This window comes from Suricata suricatta, chromosome 8 (genome assembly GCF_006229205.1).
Source record: "Suricata suricatta isolate VVHF042 chromosome 8, meerkat_22Aug2017_6uvM2_HiC, whole genome shotgun sequence".
Taxonomy (NCBI): Eukaryota; Metazoa; Chordata; class Mammalia; order Carnivora; family Herpestidae; genus Suricata; species Suricata suricatta.
In genome coordinates this window covers 29,470,567-29,492,669 of record NC_043707.1, presented here as the reverse complement: position 1 = coordinate 29,492,669, position 22,103 = coordinate 29,470,567, and the positions used below count along the sequence as shown (strand labels likewise).

At 54.0% G+C, this 22,103-nt stretch overlaps 1 protein-coding gene across 1 annotated transcript in view; it reads right to left on the bottom strand.

Annotated features, from left to right (window-relative positions):
• The window catches only part of SRRM3 (serine/arginine repetitive matrix 3), a 52,517-nt gene extending 31,724 nt beyond the window's left edge, over window positions 1-20,793 (bottom strand). Inside the window, exons 1-2 of the mRNA XM_029945727.1 lie at window positions 20,635-20,793; window positions 590-854 (exon numbers count right to left, since the gene is read on the bottom strand). Of these exons, the coding sequence (XP_029801587.1) occupies window positions 590-822 (233 nt within the window). The 5' untranslated portion in view covers window positions 823-854; window positions 20,635-20,793. The remainder of the gene's footprint in view (window positions 1-589; window positions 855-20,634) is intronic.
• Window positions 20,794-22,103: the final 1,310 nt, after the last annotated feature.

The following is a 22,103-nucleotide window of genomic DNA, read 5'->3' as shown; positions in this document are numbered from 1 at the left end:
AAGTCCCTAAAAAGAGCCTTACTGACTGATCAATGCGCAAGCCCTGATGAACTCCTACTCATCCTTCAAAGCCCATTCAAACATCTCCTCTCAGAATCTCTCCTCTGAGCTTCTGAAGCACTTGGCCCCTATTCTGCTCTGTCCATTATCCATGATTCCAATCTGTTTTGTGGTGGAATTGGTTGCAAACATTTTTTGTTTCTCTTCTCAGTCAGGGAGGGGGTGCGGGGCCATGAGGCCCTCTTGCCTGGCTGCAGCCCCTGCGTTGACAGAGTCCAGGAAGCTCGACAGAGCTGTTTTAGAGAATAGGAAACTGAGACCTCGAGTTGGTTGGCATGGGTGTTTACATGCTTCTCTCCTCCACTGGATGTTTCTGGAACACATGGACTGTGTCTCATTGGCTTCTGTGAATCTGAGCCTAATTCAGAGCTTGACATTGAGCAAGCGGTTGAATAAACGAATAAATGAAGGCAAATTCGTGGACAAGGTGCAAGTCTTGCAAGGGCTCCACCCAGACGGGCTCAGAGTGTGGCCCCTCCCACCCGGACTGCCTGGTTCCAGGCCCCGCCCCTCCCCGCGGCCCGCTCACCCTTGCTCCTCCATCATCTCCTGCAGCTCCATGCACTTGAGCTCCACGCGCCGCTTGCGCTCGTGGTCCAAGATCTCGCGATGCGCGCGCTTCACCAGGCCCGGCTCCGTGGCGCGCAGCTCCTCCTCAGCCCGCGGCCAGGTCCCCGAGGAGGCGCCAGGCTGCGGGAAGCCGTTCGCCGCATCCGGTGGGGACGGCATGCTGGCCGCCCCGTTGTTCACGGTGGAGGACATGGCGGTTGGCCCCGGAGCCGCTGACCTCGGCCCTGCGAGACAGACACAGACACCAGGCGGGATGGTCACTTCTCGGCCACCTGCTAAGCTCCTCTCCGCGCGGGTTAATCCTGGAGATTTAAAGGCCCACTCATGGCTCTAATCCGCTTCCCCTCATTGCTGCAGAGGGGGGTGGACGTCAGGTTAGCACCTTTGGGTCACACCTCAGGGCACGAGGGGGGGATTGGACACCCGGCTTTCGCATCTGTAAAGTGGGTCGATGCAGGCTGGTCTAGGTGGCCTCTAAGGGCCCTGCTCTTGGACTAGTCATCTCCAGGGACCTAGCAACCACCTAGGACATTCTTGTCTCCCTTATACCAATTCCTGGACCTGATGGCTAGCCCCTGCTTGCAACTCCCTTGTGGTTACAGGTTATCACATTGGTCTCTGGGAAGATTTGTTAGTTGTTTTCTTTTTAAGTTTGTTTGGTTATTTATTTAAGGAGTCTCCACACCCATTGTGGGGCTTGAACTCACAGCCCTGAGATCAAGGGTCACATGTTCTTCACACAGAGCCAACCAGGTGCCCCAGGTAAAATTTGTTTGTTTTATTTTTGTTTTTTCTTTCAGCCTCAGTTTAATCCCCCACCTCCCCCCCCCCAACACCCACTGTCCTGCTGGCCTGAGGGGTCACATGCGTTCCCAGCTCCCAGTGTGCTCCCAGGGCAGCCCTGCGGGGATGGGAAGATGGAATCAATTGCATTCCCACCACAGATGCAGTTTTCAGTTGATCTGGCCAACTTCTCCAAAGCCAAGCTTCCAGAGGTGGGGCCAGATCCAGACTGAAGCCCCAGGGGTCTGTCCCCTCCTTTGTTCTGGAAACACTACTTCTGAAGATACAACCAGAATGGCACTGACAGCTTTCCAGACAGCCACATCCTCCTGCAGGCTCAGGGTGATGTGGGTGATAGCATGGCTTGAAAGGTAAGAGGCTCTGGCTTCACACTAGGCTTTACTCAAAGTAGGTAGGCACACGTGCAAACACGCACACGCGCACACGCACATACCAAGGGCCTATCTTGACAGAGGGGAGGCACCTCCTGCGCTATTTCCATTTCTTTTCTCCTAGTCTCCAGCTAGTTGCTAAGCAACAGGAAGGCCTCCTTTCCAAGGAGTGGGATGGGAGAGAGGGAAGGGGTGGAGGGAGGTGGGAAGAAGGGATTGGGCATGTATGGAGATCCTGGACGGGGCCTTTCCTGCAACACAACCTCCCAACGCACATCCCCCTCACGGGCCTCAGAGTGATGGGGGTGGGGGTGTTCAGAGCCACAAAAACTGGAAGGCAGAGAAGGGGACAGGGTGACAGGCAGGGACGGTGGTGATGAGAACATAAGCTCACATGTCCATCCCCCTAAATCCCAAGTCCCTGAGTTCTAGGCCAGGCTCCTCCACTTCTTGCTGTGTGACCCTGAGGATGTCACTAACCCTCTCTGAGCCTCTGGTCCCTACTTATGCCTGGAAGCATTATCCAGATTCTTCAGGAGAGGAAGGCTTTTGTGGCTTTACGGACCAAACCTGTTCTTCTAACCTCTCTCTCTCCATCCCTAAATGCTACCAGCTTCCTGCCTCTGTCCTAGCCCAGCCCTGCACCCCAGCTCCACCAGGGCCTCTCCTGGGGTCACCCCAAGCATCCCACACTCATCAAGCCCCACCTGGGAGCCCTGTTCTCCACCTGCCTCAACCATAGTGCTTGGCCCATGGATGACTCTTCTTGCTATTGGTCATCTGTGCCAGGGACATGTGTGGAGCTTGGAGACCCCTGTTGCCATGGCCCATCTCAGCTCACCTGTCACCAAGTTTGGTCCCCTATCCCTTCTTGTTTTCACTTCCATTTATCCACTCCTCCCCACCTGTCGCCACCAAAACCCAAGCCCCTCCCTCTGATCCGCTGCTTCCATGTCCTGCCCGCACCCTCACCCCCTCATCAGCAACCTGAGAGATTGGTCCAGGAGCAAATCAGATTGTGTCATGCCCTGATTAACAGCTTCTAGTGGCTTCCGGTCGCTTAAAGTCGTGCCACGGCCTGCCTTCTGGTCTAGCTGTAACCACCCCACACACACCCTCCGCATCTCTCTTGTGTCCAGGTTTTTCCATTCAGTGCTCCCTTTCCCCTGACTCTTTTCCTGACTCCTTTGTGTCCCCAGAGTCACTCCTAGGCATCACCACCTTCTCAAAGGCGCTGTTCTGGCCAGGGCTCTTGCCCCTCACTGTTGTCACTGTGGGCTCATGGGTCTGGCTCCCTCTGTGCTGGGGACAGTTGGGCTTTCAACTCCTAGTGCCAGCAAAGTGCCTGGGTGAGCAGGTGGCGCCCGGTGCATGTGGGTGGAATAAACAGAAGACATCACAACAGGAGGTGAGACAGAGGACTACCTGGTAGAGAGTCCTTAATACAGCGTGCAAAACCCCTTCGTATTTTGCCTTCTGTTGTCTTGTAACTTCATCCCTTGCTACACCTCCTCCTGCAAATGACACCCAGCCCCTCAGTCTCGGTCATCTGTCCCCAGGCATGGGCTCACGCCTTTGTGTCCTTGCCCCTATGGTTCCCATGTGATGGGATTCCGTTTCCTCTCTTTTCTACCTAGGGGACTTGTGTTCATCCTTCAGCACCCAGCTCAGACGTCACCTGCTCTGGGAAGCTGTCCCTGCTTCTGAAAACGGGTGAGTCATTATCTTCTGGTGCTCTAGCTTCTGTCCTCACCTCCATAGATAACCAAAGTTCAACTTATTCTTTGCATCTGACCCCCCTTCTGAACTGTGAGCCCTTTGAGGGATGGAGCCCTTCATTCTGGCTCCCCAGAGCCTACCCAGCCCCTGGCGATGGAAGGGGTGTGCTGAGGGGATGGGGGTAAAGAGCTTAGTCCCCCGTGTCCCAGGTGGGGGGTGGGAGGGGGACGAGCCAGGTTCTGAGCCATGCTGCTTTGCTCACTTTCCCTCTGACATGGGTGAGGTGCCCTAGCCTGGAAGTTGGCTTGAGCTTCTCAAAGGCAGGAGAGGGGAAGCTGGTGGGAGCAGTGCTGAGCACACATCTCCAGACCCCGAGCTGTTCTATTCCCAGCATCAGGAGACTGGACTGTGGAGGCGATCTTTCAGACACGTCTCTAAGAAGGAAAAGAGAGAGGTGCATGGGCAGGGGGGCAGAGACAGGCTGGATTTTCACTAGGACAGACGGTGGATTCTACCAGCTTCACCTGGTGAGTTGCTCTACCAGGCAGGAATCAGAGGCAGGTGATTGGAGGATGAACCCTGAACCCCGAGAGGAGGGACCAAGCCCCTAAGAGTCTGTACATGAAGCCCATTTCTTTCCAAGTGCAGGTGCTGGGCCAGCGGACCAGGGAGTTAGTGCAGACACAAGGTCTCTCTGAATGGCATCTGACATGATTTTTTATGGAATCCCTGGGAAATTGCGTAAGGAGAGAGAGACTGCAGTTTATTGGAACTAATAGTCTGCACCGTTATAATCGGTGGATAGATTGACCTCTGCTCAAAGGGAACTGATTAATGGGTTGATGTCACATTAGATGGGGGTATTTAGTGAAGGACCACAGGGCTCTGTCCTCACCCATGTCTGACCCAGTACGATCACCACTGACTGGATGGAACCTTGATAATCTGATGATCGGATTCTTCGAGGACAGCATCTGGGAAAGCTTCTAAATAGAGTCAGTTTCTAGAAGGACTCAACAGGCTGGAAAGATGGGAGGAATTGAAGAAGGTGGGGCAGGACAGTGAGAAATCCCTTCTTCAGAAGCTGGATCCCGAATTCACTTTCTAAAATTAGAATGGGATAGACATAATTTAGAAGCAGCATATTTAGGAAGGATTTAGGGGCTTTTCAATGGTCACAGACCCAATTTGAGTCAGTGTCATAGAGTGGCTGCCAAAAATGCATTTTACCTTAGGTTACATCAACAAAAACACAATGTCTAGAAGGGGGAGGTGATAAGAATATACAGGTGGTCAGAATACATATCTTGAAATACTTGAAGGATGGTAGAGGAGTTAGGCCAAACCTGGCTATGGGGAAGCTTGTTAAAATGAGGGGTGCCAGATTTGGCAAATAAAAATACAGGATGCACAGTAAAATTAAACTTGAAATCCATGAATTTCATATTTTGGGGCATACTTATACAGAAAAAATTCATTGTCTATCTGAAATTCAATATTTTTTAAAGAGAGAATCTTTTTTTAACATTTACTTTTGAGGTGGGGATGGGGAGGAGTAGAGAGAGATGGGGAAGAAAAGATCTGAAGCAGGCTCCGTGCTGACAGTAGAGAGCCTGATGCGGGGCTCCAACTCACAAACCATGAGATGATGACCTGAGCCGAAATCAGACGCTTAACTGACTGATCCACCCAGGCGCCCCCGAAATTCAAGTTTAACTGGGCATCATGTATCTTAATATGTCTATCCTACCTGGGACCCACCCCAGACCTACTGAATGCGAGTCTCTGGGGGATTAATGTTTGCCCAGTGATTCTGATACAGATTATCTCTGGACCAGCAGTTGGGGGCTGGGTTCTAGAACAGCAGTGCTAAATTTTATTAGGTGTCAGAGTCACCCAGAGGGTTTGTTAAAACACAGCTTCAGAGTTTCTGATTCAGTAGGTCTGGGGTAGTGTCTGAGAATTTGCATTTCTAACAAGTCCTCAAGTGCCCTTTGAGGCTGTGAGTGAGTCCTCCATCACACTGAGAAGAGGGAAGACCTAGCCAATCTGGGCTGTTCCAGAAGAAAGCCGAGGACTCCTGCAGGGAAGTCGGCTAGAGCAGACTTCAGCTAAGTCCAAGACAGAAATTTTTTTTCCTCTTAGCAATCAAATCTTTTAAAAACACAAAACAAAACTAAGCAGTTCATTTCATCCCAGGATAAGTGAGTTCCTCACCACAGAAATGTTTGAACACAAGAGACATTATACTCACTCAACAAACACCCACCCAGCATCTACTCTGGGCCTTGCCCTATGAAAGTCTGGGCATTTGGAGATGAACATGACCTGTCCTGGTAATCTGGGAGCTCATGGGCTGGTTTAGGAGCCCAATGGTGTAGTGTGATCAAAGGATTTGAGGAGTTTCTGCAACTCAACCTGGTTTTTTGGGGATGACTTCCCAGAAGGGGAAGGTGGGGCTGGAGACAGGGCCACCGGAGCACATGAGGCATGGACCTCGATTCAAGAAATAAATGGATGGGGGCACCTGGTTGGCTCAGTCAGTTTAGCGTCCGATTCTTGATTTAGGCTCAGGTCATGATCTTGTGGTTTGTGAGTTCGAGCCCCATGTTGGACTCTGCACTGATAGTGCGGAGGCTGCTTGGGATTTTTTCTCCTTCTCTCTTTGTACCCCTCCTCAAAATAAATAAGAGAAAGGAAGAAAGGAGGGAGAGAGGGAGGGAGGGAAGGAGGGAGGAAGGAAGGAAGGAGGGAGGGAGGGAGGGAGGGAGGAAGGAAGGACTGGCTGGATGTAGCACAGGGCGGGGGTGGGGTGGTGGGGGGTGGTGTCTTGAATGACAAGGGGTCTCTGGCTTGGGAGTCTGGATGGATGGTGCAGGCCGTTTACTGTGGTGGGGAACTTGGAGGGCAAATGGGGGGCCTGCATTGAGAGTGAGGAACTTGTGGGAGGTCAAGCAGGCAGTTGTGGGCCTGAGCCCTAACATGTTAAGGTCCTTGGGGACACTTACACTGAGTCCTTTTAAAGGTGGAGTGTCAAATGGGAAGTCTTTTCTCTACTGTTGATTGGCTGCGAGACCCTGAGGAAGTCACTCTCCCTCTCGGGTCCTTTCTTACTCTAGAAATCTAGGTAATACTAACTTGTATATATACTGCCAAGCCTTCAGCCCATCCCCTTCTTGCTGATGTAGTTAGTGGTCAGAGCCACACCAGCCACCCCTAGAGCTCAGTCCTGAGGCTGTCCTCAGAATGGGGGCAGGGCCCAGCGGCCAGCCCAGATGCTGGGCTGGCCACACCCATGTGTACATTAGGTCATGGAAGTCTGATTTAATGCCAGCTGACAGGGAGCCTCTCCTCTCTTGCTGACCAGGAAGTGGCTTAAGGGCCAGGGCCCTGCGGAGTCCCTGGGCTTGCCGCCTTTCCTCAACCCAAGCCGGGCTCCCCTGGGCAGGCCTGACTGAGAACAGGACGCAGCACAGTCTGGCTGCTGGTACCTTCAAGTCCAGTTCTGCTGGTAGAGATTCACTGAAGGAGAAGCAGCCCGTCTGTGCTATGGGGTCCAGTCTGCTGACAGGCCTGGAGGCCTCTCAGCTAACGAGATCATCACTCACCCTGGGGCTCAGCGGGGTGGGATGCTCAGGTCAGTAGCAACCTGGCCGGGTCTGGGAGAGGTGGCCGCGGACCACGTATGTGTCTGAGCAGGAGAGTAGGCCCTGCCCTGGGGAACTCTGATTTGATGGGGAGACAGGGCGGCTCTTTGGAACTCATGAACTGAGTGTACTGTGACTACAACTCTGTGCCTCAGTTTTCTTGCTTGTTAGATGGAACTAATAACAGCATCCCCGGAGATTCGTTGTAAAGGACTAACCCTGAGGAATCGCTATCACAGTAGGTGCCTTGCATGCAGTGAATACTGGTGGCCGTTGACTGTCCTCTTTTTGGAGATGGTGGGTGTGAGGAATCCCCAGGCCTCCAGGTGAAGATGCTAGGAAGCCTCAGGTCAGGGGTCTGGCACTTGGGAGGCCGTGATGTGGGCCTGATTTGGGGGTTGTCATTACATCGGGAAGACTGAAACCGCAGAATGAAGCAGGGAGTTGATTGTAGAGGGAGGAGAGTGCAGAGGCTGGCCAGGGTAGGGGGTGGGCACCATTCTGGGGGGCTTCCTGGACTGACCTCGGCCACTTCCCCTTCCCTCCCTACTGGCCACTTCTCCCCCTCCCCATCTTCTCAGCCCCCAGCACCAGGGCACCCAAGGCAGGCCCCCAGGAGCCTCCTTTGCTCCTGGGGTTTAGAAGCCCATCTGGCCCAGAGCACAGCACTCTTCCCCCAGGGGCTCGTTTCCCTGCCCGCCAGAGACCCGCCTTCCCAGTGATAGTAGCAGGACTCAGGGTCACCACCCCCTCAAGGTACAGATCACAGCTTCAAGCAAGCTCTGGATCCCTGGTCACACACAATTTAACCACCATCTTGCCAATAAGGTCCTTCTGCTGTCTTCCATTGGCCCAGGACAGGGGTGGGGGCAGACAAGGAGCACTGAATTCAGAGTCAGAAGACTTGAGCCTGAAGTCCAGCTCTATTGCTTCTGTGCGGGTGTGTGGGAAGAAGGCTTGGAGAGGAAAGAGGGAAGAGCATAGGCTTGGGTGTGGCTGAGCACAGAGAGCCAGGGGGTTGGAGGGTGGGAAACAAGGAGCTGGGATCGTGCAATCGAGCACAGGCAATAGGGAGCCAGTGAAGGCTGTTGGGTTGGGGAGGTCATGGTCAGATTTGCATTTTGGAAAGATCTCTCTTGCTGCCCAGCATCCACTTTGGTGGTCCCTGCCCTTTAGAGGAAGAGGTCTGGCCCTAAGGGCCAGCCCAGGGCACATTAGCCAGGTGCAGGTCAGCAAGTGGCCAAAGAGCCAGCCTGTGTTCAAGTCACTTACTGTGTGCCCTACAATGACTTAACCTCTGTGCTCAGTTTCCTTATTTGTAGAATGGGATTCATATAAATACCTAACCCCCCCCGCCCCCGCTTAGGGGTGACATAATTCACCTTTAAATTAAAGTACACAGTAAGTTCTAGGAGCACCTGGGTGGCTCAGTTGGTTAAGCATGAGACTTTGGCTCAGGTCATGATCTTGCTGTCCATGAGTTTGAGCCCTGTATCCAGCTCTGTGCTGACAGCTTAGAGCCTGGACCCTGCTTTGTATTCTATGTCTGCCTCTCTCTCTGCCCCTCCCCTGCTCATGCTCTCTGTCTCTCTCTCTCTCTCTCTCTCTCTCTCTCTCTCTCTCTCTTTCTCTCTCAAAAATAAATAAACATTAAAACAAATATTTTTTTAGTAAGGGTACACAGTAAATTCTATGTATAAGTGTTAACTGCTAGCTTTACCCATAAATAATGCCAACCAGTCTAAACCACAGCAGGCATGAGTTAACCAGTAAGACATTTAGATCAGTCTAAATCAGAACGGGACCAGGTAGATAAGGACCATTCCAAATCAGCACCAACTTGTAAAGAGGGGCCAACAAGACAGCTTTTCACAGATAGCCACCCACCGAGACCAGCACCCGCTGCAGCAGGAGGCGTGGGAGGGAGTACTCAGCTAGACCGGCAGTGAGAGGGTTAACCGAGTGAGCCAGCTTCCTCCCTGCCTTCTTGGAGCCTCTCTTGGGAGGTGCTGGCTCTGCTGTTTGTTACCCAACCCTCCAGAAGACGCTGCAGGGGGAGGGAGAATTGCTGAAAGCCTTCCTTTCAATTATTCAGTAGCCAAAGCTTCCTGCTGCCCCCGTTGGAGCCAGAGGAAGGCTCTGGCCAGAGCCCCTGGGCTGGGTCTGGCTGGGTTGGCAGGTGGGGGGTGCTGGGGCTGGTTCTAGGAGGGGCAGGCAGCCTGACCCACAAGGGTGCTGGCACCACAGCCTGGGCTACAGCGCTTGCTCGCTTGTGGTCCCACTCTGGTTCCTCCCCACCCCCGACACCCCTGCTACAGCCCTGCACTGGGCCCCTGCAGGGTTCCGAGCTGTCCCCTCCCTGCAGTCTGGGTCTACCATGGAATGGATGCTGGGGAGCTGTCCCAGTCCCTAGACCCAGGATAGGGTGTTTAGGGCAGGGCAGGCAAAGGAGGGTGCGCAAGCCTACTGTCCACAGGACAAAGCCCAGGCAGCTTAGCTGGGTCCTGAACCCACCTGTCCAGTGCTCTGTGTCTTCAGACACGCGGCCCTCAGATCTACCTAAGAACACACTGCCCCACGCTGCTCCCTCTGCCCCGAATGCCCTTTCCCTTCCATTTTTTCCTATAAGACTGTGCAAGCATCACCTCTTCTAGGAAGCCTTCTATGACCTCCACTGGAGGACTCCTCTGCTGTGCTCTCAGAGCCTTACCCACTGACTATTGCTCTCCATATTCACTTCGTCCTGCTGTGCTTGTTCCCTGGCCTGCTGAGGGCAGTGACTCCAAGGGCAACATCCATCTTTGTGTCCCTTGGGCCCAGCACAGAGCTTGGCACAAAACAACCAAGTCGTGAACCTTTATTAAACCATCTGAGAACCTTTGCTGAAAGTCAGCCTGTGTATGCGTTGATGGGGAGCTCACTACTGGTGTTTGTTGCTGTTGTTGTTTGTTTTCCTGGCAGGAAGGGTCCCTGGTTACTGCTCTCAGTGTGCCCCCACTTTGCATGTGCTGACATTTTCACACAGGTCACATTGTCATATACTTTGTAAACCTTGGAGCTTACCTTGTCTTGAATGGATAGAAGGGACTTGCCTGGGACCCAGGCCCTTGCCTATCAGCTCAGGACCTCTGTCTCTGCTCCTATTGGCTCTGATTTGGGTTCCCAGAGCAGAGGATTTTGGCGACGGGTCCCTAGAGACAAGGAGGCCTCAGCTTTCTGCTCCCTACAGAGGAGCCCACAGTACAGGCAGTTTAGCCCAGGTGAGATCCAGTATAGACCAGTGTAGCCCAGGACAGGCCAGGGAGAGCCTGAAGCTAGAGTTTAGACTGGACACATCAACCCTGGACAGTGGGGGAACCCACAGACCAGTGCACATCAGCGTTATAGACCAGTGGACCAGAGCAGGCCATGCAACACTGGCCATTGAAAGTAATGCAGACCAGTTCAACCCAGAAGGCAGGCCTGTGTAGACCAGCGCTGAGACCACACAATCAAGCAGTTCCTTAGTCTTCTTTCCTCGCGCTCTAGTGGAACAAAGGAGCGCATCCCACTCAGCCCAGTCTGCTGCTCTTCCGGGCCCTCACTGGCCTTCGGGAGCTATAGCCTTCTGGCAGGGAGCAGACTGCACCCCTGTGGCTGTCTGAGCTAGAATGGAGAGCTGCGGTTCGGGCAGAGGGAGCCTGAGAAAGAAGCTTTGCGTGGCTGAGTATGGACTGCCAGGGAAGTGATCTCTGTGTCCTGGGGAGGGTCCAAGCCCAATGGCCCTGGTGAGGCATCCCAGGGAGACACATCTATGTGCCAGGACTCCATACTCTCTGAGGACTTTTCCCTCGCTGGCCTCTGGGGCTGAACGTGGAGGGAAGTCAGAGGAGCCTGTGGGCTGACATCAGCTTCCATCATGCCCTTTGCCCCCTTCTCCCCTCAATTTATAGATCCTTCAGGCTCACATGGGGGAGCTGGGCCACAGAAGGGCAAGATGGGCTAGAAGCCATGCGACCAGGTCTCTTTTCCTTTCTGAGCCTTGGTTTCCCCATCTGGACTAAGTATCAGGGGCCTGCATACTACTGGGGTCAGGGTAGGGCTGGGCTCTGAGTCTCTGGCAGTCCAAGACTTAGAAGAATCAAAGTTTGTGGCGACGTGCTGCCTCAGGAGTTATCAGCTGGAGGGGTGTGTGCAGGACAGATAGACAAGCCCCTTCCACCCACTGGGGACGGGTGATGGGAGAAGCCAGGGCAGCTGTCTCCATTGCCCACACAATCTCATTATGGAAAATTCCCTCTATTGACTCAGCTCTAATCAAGCAGGCTGCCCTGGGCACCCCCCCAGGTTTCTGCTGGGCCGGGTGAGATCAAAGAGAGAGCTGGGCTGGGGGCTGGAGCCTCGCCTGCCATTCCCATCGATCCAGATGCGCCTCCAGTTGCTAGGCAACAGCCTCCAGTCTCTCCTGGTCCAGCCCCCAGGGGCTGCAGGATCAGGATCGGGTGTGTCAGGGGGAAAGACCCCACATTTATTCTCCAGGTCTTCCCTTACCAAGCTAGAGATCTCTGTCACCAAGGCCCTCCTCTTACCCAGGAAGCCACCTCCCCCATCCCGGCAGCTTGACCCTCCTGCAAAAATGGACCCCCTTTCTCCCCTCACATTTGTATTCACCTCCAGAATACTCGAAATTCACACCTCCAGTGCTCCACATACACACTCTCTTGGGAAGACAGGCCAGGGATTCTCCAGAGGAGAAGGGACCTGCAGGGGGTCAGCAAAAAAGTCAAGGCTACCAACTTCCAGCCCAGCACTGCATTAGATGCGGGAGCCATTTAATCTTAAGAGAACGGCTCCGAAGACAAATTCACACTCCCAGCTTTGAGTGGGTTGGCTTTTTTTTTTCTTTTTCCAAAACGTAGGATGCATTTCATAGTAATTTTTTTCTTTTTTGTTTCAAGTGCTATAATTTAAAACTGTAAATTGTGTTTTAAAACAGGCACAAAAATGTACTGTGGGTTTTGGGGGCTGTAATTGACTAAATAATGCAAATCTGATCATTTTATCACATTTAATATTGTGCATATTTATCCACCCTAGCCTGCTCATCTGTCCCTTTTTTCTCTTTAACTGAATATATGCATGCCATCCTGCGGCTGTTATGTGGTGACCTACTTATATTGTGTCTTATTTAGGATTTTAAGGTCTCTTCCCTCTCTGAGGTCTTTAGAGCCCTTAGGGATGGAAGGTATCTCCTTTTTCTCTCTGGTCCCTCATCAGACCAGAGAGAAATGCGACTTTTTTAAATGCGACTAAGGGACAAGAAGAGGGATGCATTTCCTGAAGTATAAAGGCCAGACTCAGGAGTTCAAGGGCTCAGCCCCGAGAGCCACAGTCCCGGTGCCACTGGTCCTGCCACTGTCTGCCACCTGCTCCCCCAGCTGCAGCACCGTGACAGCTCCTCACTGCCTCCCCTGCTCGGCCCCAGTCCCACACATCAACTCTGAGAGGCACAGCTTTCCAGGGTCCTTGACAAATGGTAGCCAATTAATGTCAATTAATCTGATTAGCCTAAATAGTTAATTAAGCAGTTAATTAACAACATCATTGACAATAACCTATGGCTCCTAAGGGATTGTGGGTGGGAGGCAGGCATGGTGGAGGGCTCTCTTTGCTCCAGGAAGGGATGAGTCCCTTAAGGTCATGGTGGGTGAGGGCAGCCTCTCTGAGTCTCCACCTTGCTCCACCATCAGCCCCAGAATCTTCATCAGGGATGAATCCCACCCCCAGTAACACAGCCTCCCCTGCTCCCTGGCCAGGTTTGAGAGAGTCTGACTTATGTGGGAGAGGCCACACCTCAGCACAGCAGAGGAGGGAGAGAGGCCTATTGTCTGGAAAGTTTTCCACCTCAAAATCCCAGAGAGGAGTCCCTGCCTCTGCCACCACCACCCCTGCTCCAGACCGGGCACCTTGATGCTTCAACCCCTGTCGGAGCCATGGACTTCCCCAAGCTGCACAGCAGCCCTGGAAGGGAATCATCATCCTCAAGCCCATCCTACAGACGAGGAAACCGAACACCTCTCATGCCAGATCCTGTGTTTGCCCCCGGGACCTGTGACAGTGAGTAATGCAGGGTTCCTGCCTTCAAAGAGCTCCTGGGGTATCATCGAATGGTGCAGCCTCTTTGTTCCTACTGTGTCTTTGCTGGGTGATGTTGGTGACCTTATTAACCTCTCTGTGCCTCAGTATCCCCTGCAGTGACCCGGCTACTTCCTAGGATGTTTTGAGGACTGAGTGGGAAACGCCAAATGGGTGTTCGAGGTGACTAAATGACCTGCCAGGACTGAGTATAAAAGGGGCCAAGAAGGAAGTAGCACAGGACCTGTGGGGGTACCCGGAAGGAGGAGAGCTTGGAACAAGGTGTATTGTCCAGAAGACATGTGAGCAGAGGCTGGAATTCAAAGAGGTAGAAGAAGAGGGAGGAAGGGCATCCAGGCAAAGGCAACAGCATATGCAAAATGATAAAGTGCCGACTCTAGCACAGTCACCTGGGAGTTTTAAAAACTGCACACCCCCAAGTCCCACATGCAGATGCTGACTCCATCATTTTGGGTGGGTCCCAGGAATGTGCTTTTCATGGGCTGTTCTGGAAATCCAGAGGCAGGTACTCTGTGTCTAGAGACCATGGCTGCAGTGATTCTGAGTGCCCCGGGTTGGGAGCTACAGTAGGAAAGTCCCCCAGCCACGTGACCTGTGTCCTGAAAACACACCACAGGTCCCCAGTTCTCTCCATCTGTCCAAATCATGCTTGCCCTTCGGGGGTGACCTTCCCGATACAGCTCTGGCTGTTCGCTTACCTGCTGGAAACATGCCGTGGTTTCTCTGCTGCCCACAGGAGAAAGGCTAGGCTCCCCGGACTGGCACTATGGCCCTTCGTGAGGCCTCCCTCCCCAGCCTGGGCCCAGACCCCGACTCTCCAGGCACACTATTCCCCAAGTACCTGGTGTTCTTCCCTCCTTATCTCTGCACATGCTTTTCCCTCTGCCAAAAATGCCTTCCCCTCTCCTCCTCCCACTGGCAAACCTGGACTCCTCTTAGCAAGTCCATCTGCAAAGCTGGCCCCAAAGTCCACTGGGCAGGCAACTTCCCCCTCTGCCAGGGCCCCAGCTGTCCTTGGAATGCTCCCCTCTTAACCTATATACTGTCCCAAAACATTTACCAGTTTATGGGCCTTGCTCCCCACCAGGCTGAGGGATGCTCCTCCCTTTCTCTGGCGCCTAGCACAGAATTTGGGGATGACAACGATAATTGAGCTTTAAGTTCAGAGGGGCTACCGAGCAAGTTTGATGAATGAATGAATGAGTATGAGTGAATGAATGAATGATCATCTCTGCTTTCTGATACATGAGCAGGGGGAAGGAGGGAGAGAGAATTTGCAGGCAAAAAAGGGAGATGTTCTGGGGATCACTAATGGACGCCTCACGAAGACCAATAAGCATGTGTCAGACAGGGAGCGGGGGCAGGGCTGCCTGGAGGCAAGACCTGCTGGGTGTCGTAGCTTCCTTCCCATCCCAGAAGTCCCTTCTAGCACCCTCTTGGGAGAAAGGGTGGCTCGGCTAGCCCTGAATCTCACTCCCCCAGCCTGGGGTTCTGTGTCTAATCCCGAGGGCTGTGCCAGCAGTTGGGGCTGGGCATGGGGGCAGGCAGCCCACCCCGTTCTGGCTCTGCCCCTGACCCATGGGTCTTTCTTTCTCCCCGAGTGACTCTAGTCTGGAGCATGAGCATGTACACATATACATCAAATCTCCCAGAGGCGAGTCTCCGGTACCTGTCCCCTTTGCAGTCACCTCCCCCCAACCCCTAGCCTGTTTGTTTTTGGTCTCTTTCTTTCCATCCCTTCCCTCCACCCCTGTGCAGCCAGAGTGGGCTTCCTAAAGGGCAGATCTGACTGTTTCATGACGATGCTGCAAAGCCTCCCATGACTTCCATTGCTTTCCAAATAAGTCCCCAGCTCTTACAGTGCTTTTTAGGGTATTTCACCACCTGGCTGGGCCTGTCACTCCCTGCTGGGCTGCCCTCCACCCCCTGTTCCCTGGCATGCCCTGTGTGCTATGGCTGCATTAGATTATTCATTATCCTCCTAGTTCACCAGGACTTTTCATACCTTTGTGCCCACACTGTTCTCTGGAGTGTCATGCTCCTGTCTTCTCTGTCTGGCACCTTCCCTGTTGTTCATGAAAGCCCAACATAAATGCCCCCCTCCCAGAAGTCTCCTCTGGTTGCCCACATGACCATGGTCATCTTAGCCTTGGCAGAACCTCAATGGGTCGTCAATGTCCGTTCCCTCATGCCTGCCTTTCCCACTAGTCAGGGAGTTACTCAAGGTCAGGGTTGGCATCCAGATCACCTGTGTCCTCCATGCGCAGACTGGGCGCAGAAAATAGGAGGCACTCAGTAGATCTTGACCATGTGGTCTCACACTCAGATGATGGCCACTGAGCGCACTGGGTCTAATCCTTGCCTGAGTTACTTCTCATAGCACGCCTGGGGACGAGTAGCATTATGTCCATTTTACAGGGGGGAAAACAGATGTGGTCGTGGAGGTTGGGACCCAAATGAGATCAAAGTCCAGGAGACGTGCAATCACCTAAGCTTTCTTCTGAGGTCTTGTTGGATGGGTTCTCACCTTTCTGGGGGGATGTATGACCCTCACATGCTCCTCTTTTCCCCTCAGCAGCTCTGGCCTTCCCCACCTCAGTCCCTGGCTGACTGTTACAGGGCGCAAAGCCATCCTTGCCAAGGGAAACCCACAGTGAGCAGTCCCCAAAGGTGTGCCCCACCTAAGATGGAAGGGCAGGAGGATGGAGATTCTCCCCACAGGTCTCCCGGGCCCCCTTGGGAAGCGGCTCCTCCCATGTCCAGCCTTCAAACGGCCATCAAAAGCCAGCTTTTTAAAGAATCTTTAAAGACATCAGAGAATTCTTGCGATAAGAGTGGAAAATGGGATGCTGGCTTCCCTCAGCTGTGTGTTCCCAGTTTTTAAACTCTACGTATCTGTGAACACATGGACAAAATCCTGGAAGAAATACCCTTTCCCCTGCCCCCCCACCCTTCTGATGTTCACAGTGGCTATCTCTGGGTGGTGGGACTACAGATGATTTCCATCTTCTCCTTGGCTTCTCTGCCTCCGAGGTCTTGCACAAGGAAGGTGTGCCATTTTTAGAATCACAAGAATTCAGTGCAACTTGCTTTTACCTACCTGTCTCCATCCTGGGGAGTTTCAGGGAGATGTTGGTGGGGTGGAGCTCAGTATGGGAGGGGTCTCAGAGCCACAGGCCATACTCAAAGCTTAGGAATAAAATAGAGGCCAAGGGCTCCCCAGCTCAGTAAGCTGCCAGCACCCCAGGGTCTGGCTCACTGGGTGTGGACTGCCTCATAGGCTTCAAAGACCCTGGCAAGATGCTAAGGGAACTGTGCACTGCCTGCCAGCTCCAGCTGGCACAGAAGCGTCTGCGGTGGGCCAGAGGCCAGGCTGGGGGCGGCAGGAGGCTGAGGCCAGGCTGAGTGCCCAGGAGACGGTGCCGCAGGTGGAGGGGCTGACAGCTTTGGCTAGGGGCAGGGGTGTCCCTGGGGGTTGGGGGCTGCTCTGGAGCCAAAGGACACATGGCCACTGTGTCAGCTTGGGCAAGGCCAAGGGTCAGCTTGGGCAGCCTGGACCTGGTTACTTGCCCAGGCCCCTTGAGCTCCCCATTCTGGATGACATGGAGTCAACAGGGCTTGGCCTCTGGGGATGGAGCTGTCACCCTCCTGTGCTCATGACCCAGAAGGAGAAGGGGCAGAACCCAGAGGTGTCAGCAGGCACTAAAGCCACAGTGAAAAACCTAGGCTCGGCCAGGCTGGGGTCTGTAACTACTGGTGATGAGCAAATCCTAAGCCCCTCTGCTCCTCTGAGCCTCCTACCTTCTCACTGACCTTACTCCCCACCACCCTACCTCATAGAGCAGCCCACCCCCACTTCCTCTCCGAACCCATGCTCACTGAGTGCCCTCTCTGATTCTTCCACCTCTCTGAGCCCCCCCCCCCCATTTCCACTGGGCCCAGGTAGGAGTTGGAATTGAGGAAAAACTTATCCCTTTCTTGCCCGGCTTTCCCTCCCCACTCAGACCAGACCAGTCACCAGGCAGACTCACTCCCTTTACAGGGCCCTGTGTCTGTTCTTTAGAGCATCAGCTGCAAACTCCCTCCCTCTCCCCATGACACCATGAATAAGCCTCAACCACTGCACTCCTGCTGCTTCTGTGAATCTGGGGCCTGTGCCTGTGTGTCCTGGGAGCCTCCTGGTGTCTGGCAAACAACACTGGGAGGTGTGTGGAGGGCATCTTCAGTGTCCCTGCAGGTCACCTCAAATCCTGGGCCAGGAAGGCTAAATCCTGGCTCAGCTAAAGAATCTAGGGTCTTCTGGTGGGCCACTGGGTCTCTCCAAGCCTCATTCCCCCTCCTTTAGTTAAGACCCCCAGATTTATAGATGGGAGGGACAGGTGAATTTTAAATCTCAGCTCCAACTAATAACTCAAGCCTTGAAACACTTGGAGGTGACTTCTGTCACTGCCAGTAGAACCACAGGCTTCCTGGCACACAGATTTATAGATCAGAGAGATCTTAAAATCGTCGGGCTGGCAGGGCTTTCGAGGGGTCATTCAGTCAAACCCCACCATTTTATGGCTGAGGACACCGAGGCCCAGAGATGGGAAGGGACCTGCTCAAGGTCACATAAGCAGCCAGGGTCGGAGATGGGCCCAGAAAGAAGGTCCTTGGACTCCTGTCCCAGAGCCTTTCAGATACCTCTGCCACACACCTCTTTCCCCTTCTTACTGGCCCACAGTGCCCTGGTTTACCCTCACCCAGGAGAGCCTGGGGAACTGAGGACAGAGTGATGTTGTGGAAGCCACGCTGTGCCCCTGCGGCAGTGGGTGTGGGCTGCACCAAGACCTTGCTCTGTGACCTTGGGAAAGTCACATCACTTCCAGGCCCGGTTTTGCTCCTCTTTGAAAGGGATCAAAAACACCTTTGATACCAGGTTACCTGAGGACGAAGTGAGATAATGTACATGAAGTGACAGGTCCATGGCAGGGGCTCATAGTGTGTGAAGGAGTCAAGGGAGAAAGGGTGGGCTCCCCTCGTCACCTCAACAGAACCCCTGATGGCTGCTGGGACAGGAGGAGACTTGATTTTGCCCCTGGGGCAGCAAGAAGTGGGCAGAGGAAGAGAAAAGTCAGTAGGGGAGGCTGACCCCAGCAGTGCTGGCAGTGGCTGGTGACCATGGCCCCATGTCAGGGCGTGGGGGCTAGCTGCTCAGAAAGGAACAGGCACTCACTGGCTTGCTGAAGTCAGCACGAGGCTGGCAGGCAGAGGAGGTGAGAAGTGGATACGGCGGTGAGCAGATGGGCCTGCCAGACCCAGACTCCCCCTGTGGCAGGCGTGACAGTGGCAGGGGTGGATTGTGGTGGGGGCACCCAGCTGGCCAGTTCAAAGCACATTCCACCTCCAAATATCCCAGTGACCTTGGGGGAGTCAGCTCGTCACTGCACTGCACACCCTCCTCACTCATATGCCTCGGGCTCCCCACCTGGAAAGCTGGCATCATGAATCAAGAAACTGTCATTTAAGTGGGTCTTGATATCAAGGGGCTGGGACAGGCCATCAGCTGCACTTCTGCCCCAGGGAAGACAGCTTGGGTGCTTTGTGACCTTGGGAAAGTTACTCAGGTCTCATTTCTCAGCTGTGAAATAGGGACAACGATGGCTTCCTTGGGAAGTTCTTGTGAGGATTAACTGAATCAACAGTACCACTGTGTCTAGCATGGAGCCTGGTACAAGGCCCTCAGCCAATGTCCCCCTCCTAAGGGAAGAAAGACGTGCTTCAGACAATGCAGAGAACTTTCCCACCTTTATCCAGCTCCTTCTTAAGGGATTCTTACAATCAGGGGCACCTGCATGGCTCAGTAGTTAAAGAAATTCTTACACGCATTCAACTGACAAACATCTCCCAGCACTTTACAGCCCCAAAGTAACTTCCCAGTCCTTATCTGGATTATTCCTTGGAATAGCCAATAGATGCTGTTAACATGACACCTGTTTTACAGATTGGGACTCAGGTTCAGTAACGTTAAATGGCTTGCCTTAAGTGATGTAGCTTAGATTTGAACCTGTGTCTCTCAGACCTCAGAGTCCATGACACCCTACCCACCTACCCCCACCTCTTAAAATCCAATCAAGTCTTTATTCACCCTTCAAGAATTGCTCCCCCACCCCTCAAAGGAGAGTGGGATGGGGCATAAAGTTAAGGAACCAAAAAGCTGGTAATGTGTGGGAGCAATTTCCTAGCCAGCTTGGTCCTATTTCTGGCTGGGGGAGAATTTGGTATATGCTGGGACCATGACCTTAAGATGCACAGAGAAACTCTCCACCTCCTGCCCTGCTCTCCGCCTAAGTTCTTGCCTTTTCTCTTGACGCAGGACAAAAGGCCAGCCCAGGCCCTCTGATGCTAGAAGCAGGCAAGTGAGTGTGGTCTTAGGGGAGTGAGAAGTCATGGCTGGGACAGAGCACAGGCATTGGAGTACCAGGCCAGACCTGGGTGCCCTTCTGTCTCTCCCTGCCAAACCCATCCCCACAATGGACCTGCTGCCAGGAGCAGGAACTGCAGGAGGCTTCAACACTGCCCAGGCAGGAGCCCCGGGGGGGAGGGGGAGAATGCAAGGCAGAGGCTGCGTCTCTTCTCTCATCTCTCCTTTTTACCAGGAATTTGCTCTGAGCTTGGGCCCACTCAGAGCTTCAGAAACTCTCCCTGGGCATTCAGCGGCTGCAGAGAACCCCTCTAAATTCCTAGTGGCTATTTTCTTTTCTGTGTCCTCCATCCCCTTCCCAGTGTGAGAGTAAATGCCATCCTGTGTGAGACCCAGTTCTCATTGCCAGCTCCTGCCTCCCTAGGGGCATTTGGGCAGCTGGGAAAGGGGCCAGGCTGTCCCCTATACTGCCACCCCCTGCTGGATAGAAGCCCAGCATTCAGGTGGGGGCTTGCTCCTTCCACCCCTGCCAGTGACCAGCCTCTCCACAGGGTCCCTGCATTGATCTCTCCCTTCCCTAGGGAGCAGGTCCTTCTCAGTCGGGAGAGGGCAACTGGACTTCAGCTGAGGGCCTCCTTAACATCCTCATGGGCCAGGCCATGGCCATTTATGCCCAGGGGAGTCCTGCCCATGACCCCGCAGGGTTCCCACTTTCTCCGTTCCTCTCAGTGAAATGAACAATGTTCCTCATCTCTGTTTCCCAGGTGCCTCGCACCCTCGATCAAACACTTTTACAGCCCCCCAACCTACCCTCTTTCCTCGGGGGACCTGCGGACCCCGAGCCCCTGTCCTACTGTGGAGGCCCGAGGTTCAACCCAGCCCCAGCCCCTCTGGGAAATGCCCCCGCCCCACTAGGGGCTCTCACCTCCCTGCTGGCCGCCGCGCTCCGCCGGGTGCTGAAGCCAGGCCCTCCGGCCCCGTTAATCCCAGTTTCCTCCTCCGCTCGGCTCGACAGGGCAGCTCCACGGCCCCCACGGCCCCGCGCCCTCCTTCTCCCCGCAGGCGCCGCCGCCGCCGATTGCTGAAATGCTGGACAGCGCACCACCATGGAGGCGGCCTCCCTGCCCGCCTGCTGGCCAGAGCGGCCCGGCCTCCACAGCGCCCTCCGCAGGCCCGGAGGCCCCCACAGCAGAGGCAAGGTACCGGGCATCCAGCAAGGACTGTCCTCCACCGCAGCTACATCAGGTCCACTCCTTGCGGGTGGGAGCAGGCTAGCCCTCGGAGTCGCCTGGGGCCAAGGAGGTTATTAACTTGGAACTGGAAACAGAATTCGGTATCTTGAATTCTTGCCAGGACACTGACTGAGCAGCTGATGTCTAAGAGGGCTCTGGGATCCAGCTGGGAGATGTCCAAGGAGGCCCCTTTTATCTCACATCCTGGTAGCTGGACAGAGGCTGGGAAGTGTGGAGAGGGAGGGCCATATAACTGGGAGAGGAATTTGGGAATGAAATCTCTGGACCTTCGGTGGTGCTTGGTTGGGTGTCAGGAGTTGTGAGTTGAAGTCACCCTTTTGTTACTCTCTTCAAGACCTTGGGGTTGTTTGTCCCTCTTGTAACTTCTACCTTCCTTTCCTTGACTAACAGTGAGCCGACTGAGTGCAGGAAATTCAGGGATAGGGTAGGCTCCTAAAGAGGCTTTGGAATCCCAGAGACCTTTCTTTAATGGAAGCCAGGAATGTGGAGGAGACCTTTGTTTGGAACCCACCAGTGGTGTCCTGGTAGAAGCTTCCTGTCCCAGGCAGCATGGCTAGAAGTGCCAGAGGGGCTTGAGCAGCACCCAGACTAGGGTGAGGAAAGTGAGGCTCTGGGGGCATAGATTTTAAGAAGGCATTTACATGACTCTGAGAGTCATCCCTGGATGGTGTGCATGATTGTTGTAAGTCTGTGCAGGTTTATGTGCATATGTGCCCATCTATATGCATGTGTGTCTGTGTGTGCCCTCTCCGCTCCCCCAAGTTTCTTCATCCGCATGCGTCTTTGGGGCATGTTTGAATGGTTGGGATCCTGGCACCACGGGCCCATTCCAGTATGCAGAACAAAGCCTGGGGTCGGGCAGAGGGGCTACAGCTGCTGCCACCATTACCACAGACCCATGTGGTAGCAGAGGCGAGTCCTCTGCTGGTCTTCTGCCTTCTGGCTGCATGAATATTTCATCTGCTGGGGCCTTGGGCTGGCTTAGCACCAGCATGCTCCCTCCTCCTGCCCTCTTTGCCTGGCTGGGCTTCCCAAAGCAGAGCAGGGAGTACACAGATCAAGGGCTGGGAGAGGGCCCCTGAAGGGCCTGCAGGCCTGGCCTCGCCTGGGGAGCCATGGCCGAGTGTGTGGAGGAGGAGTC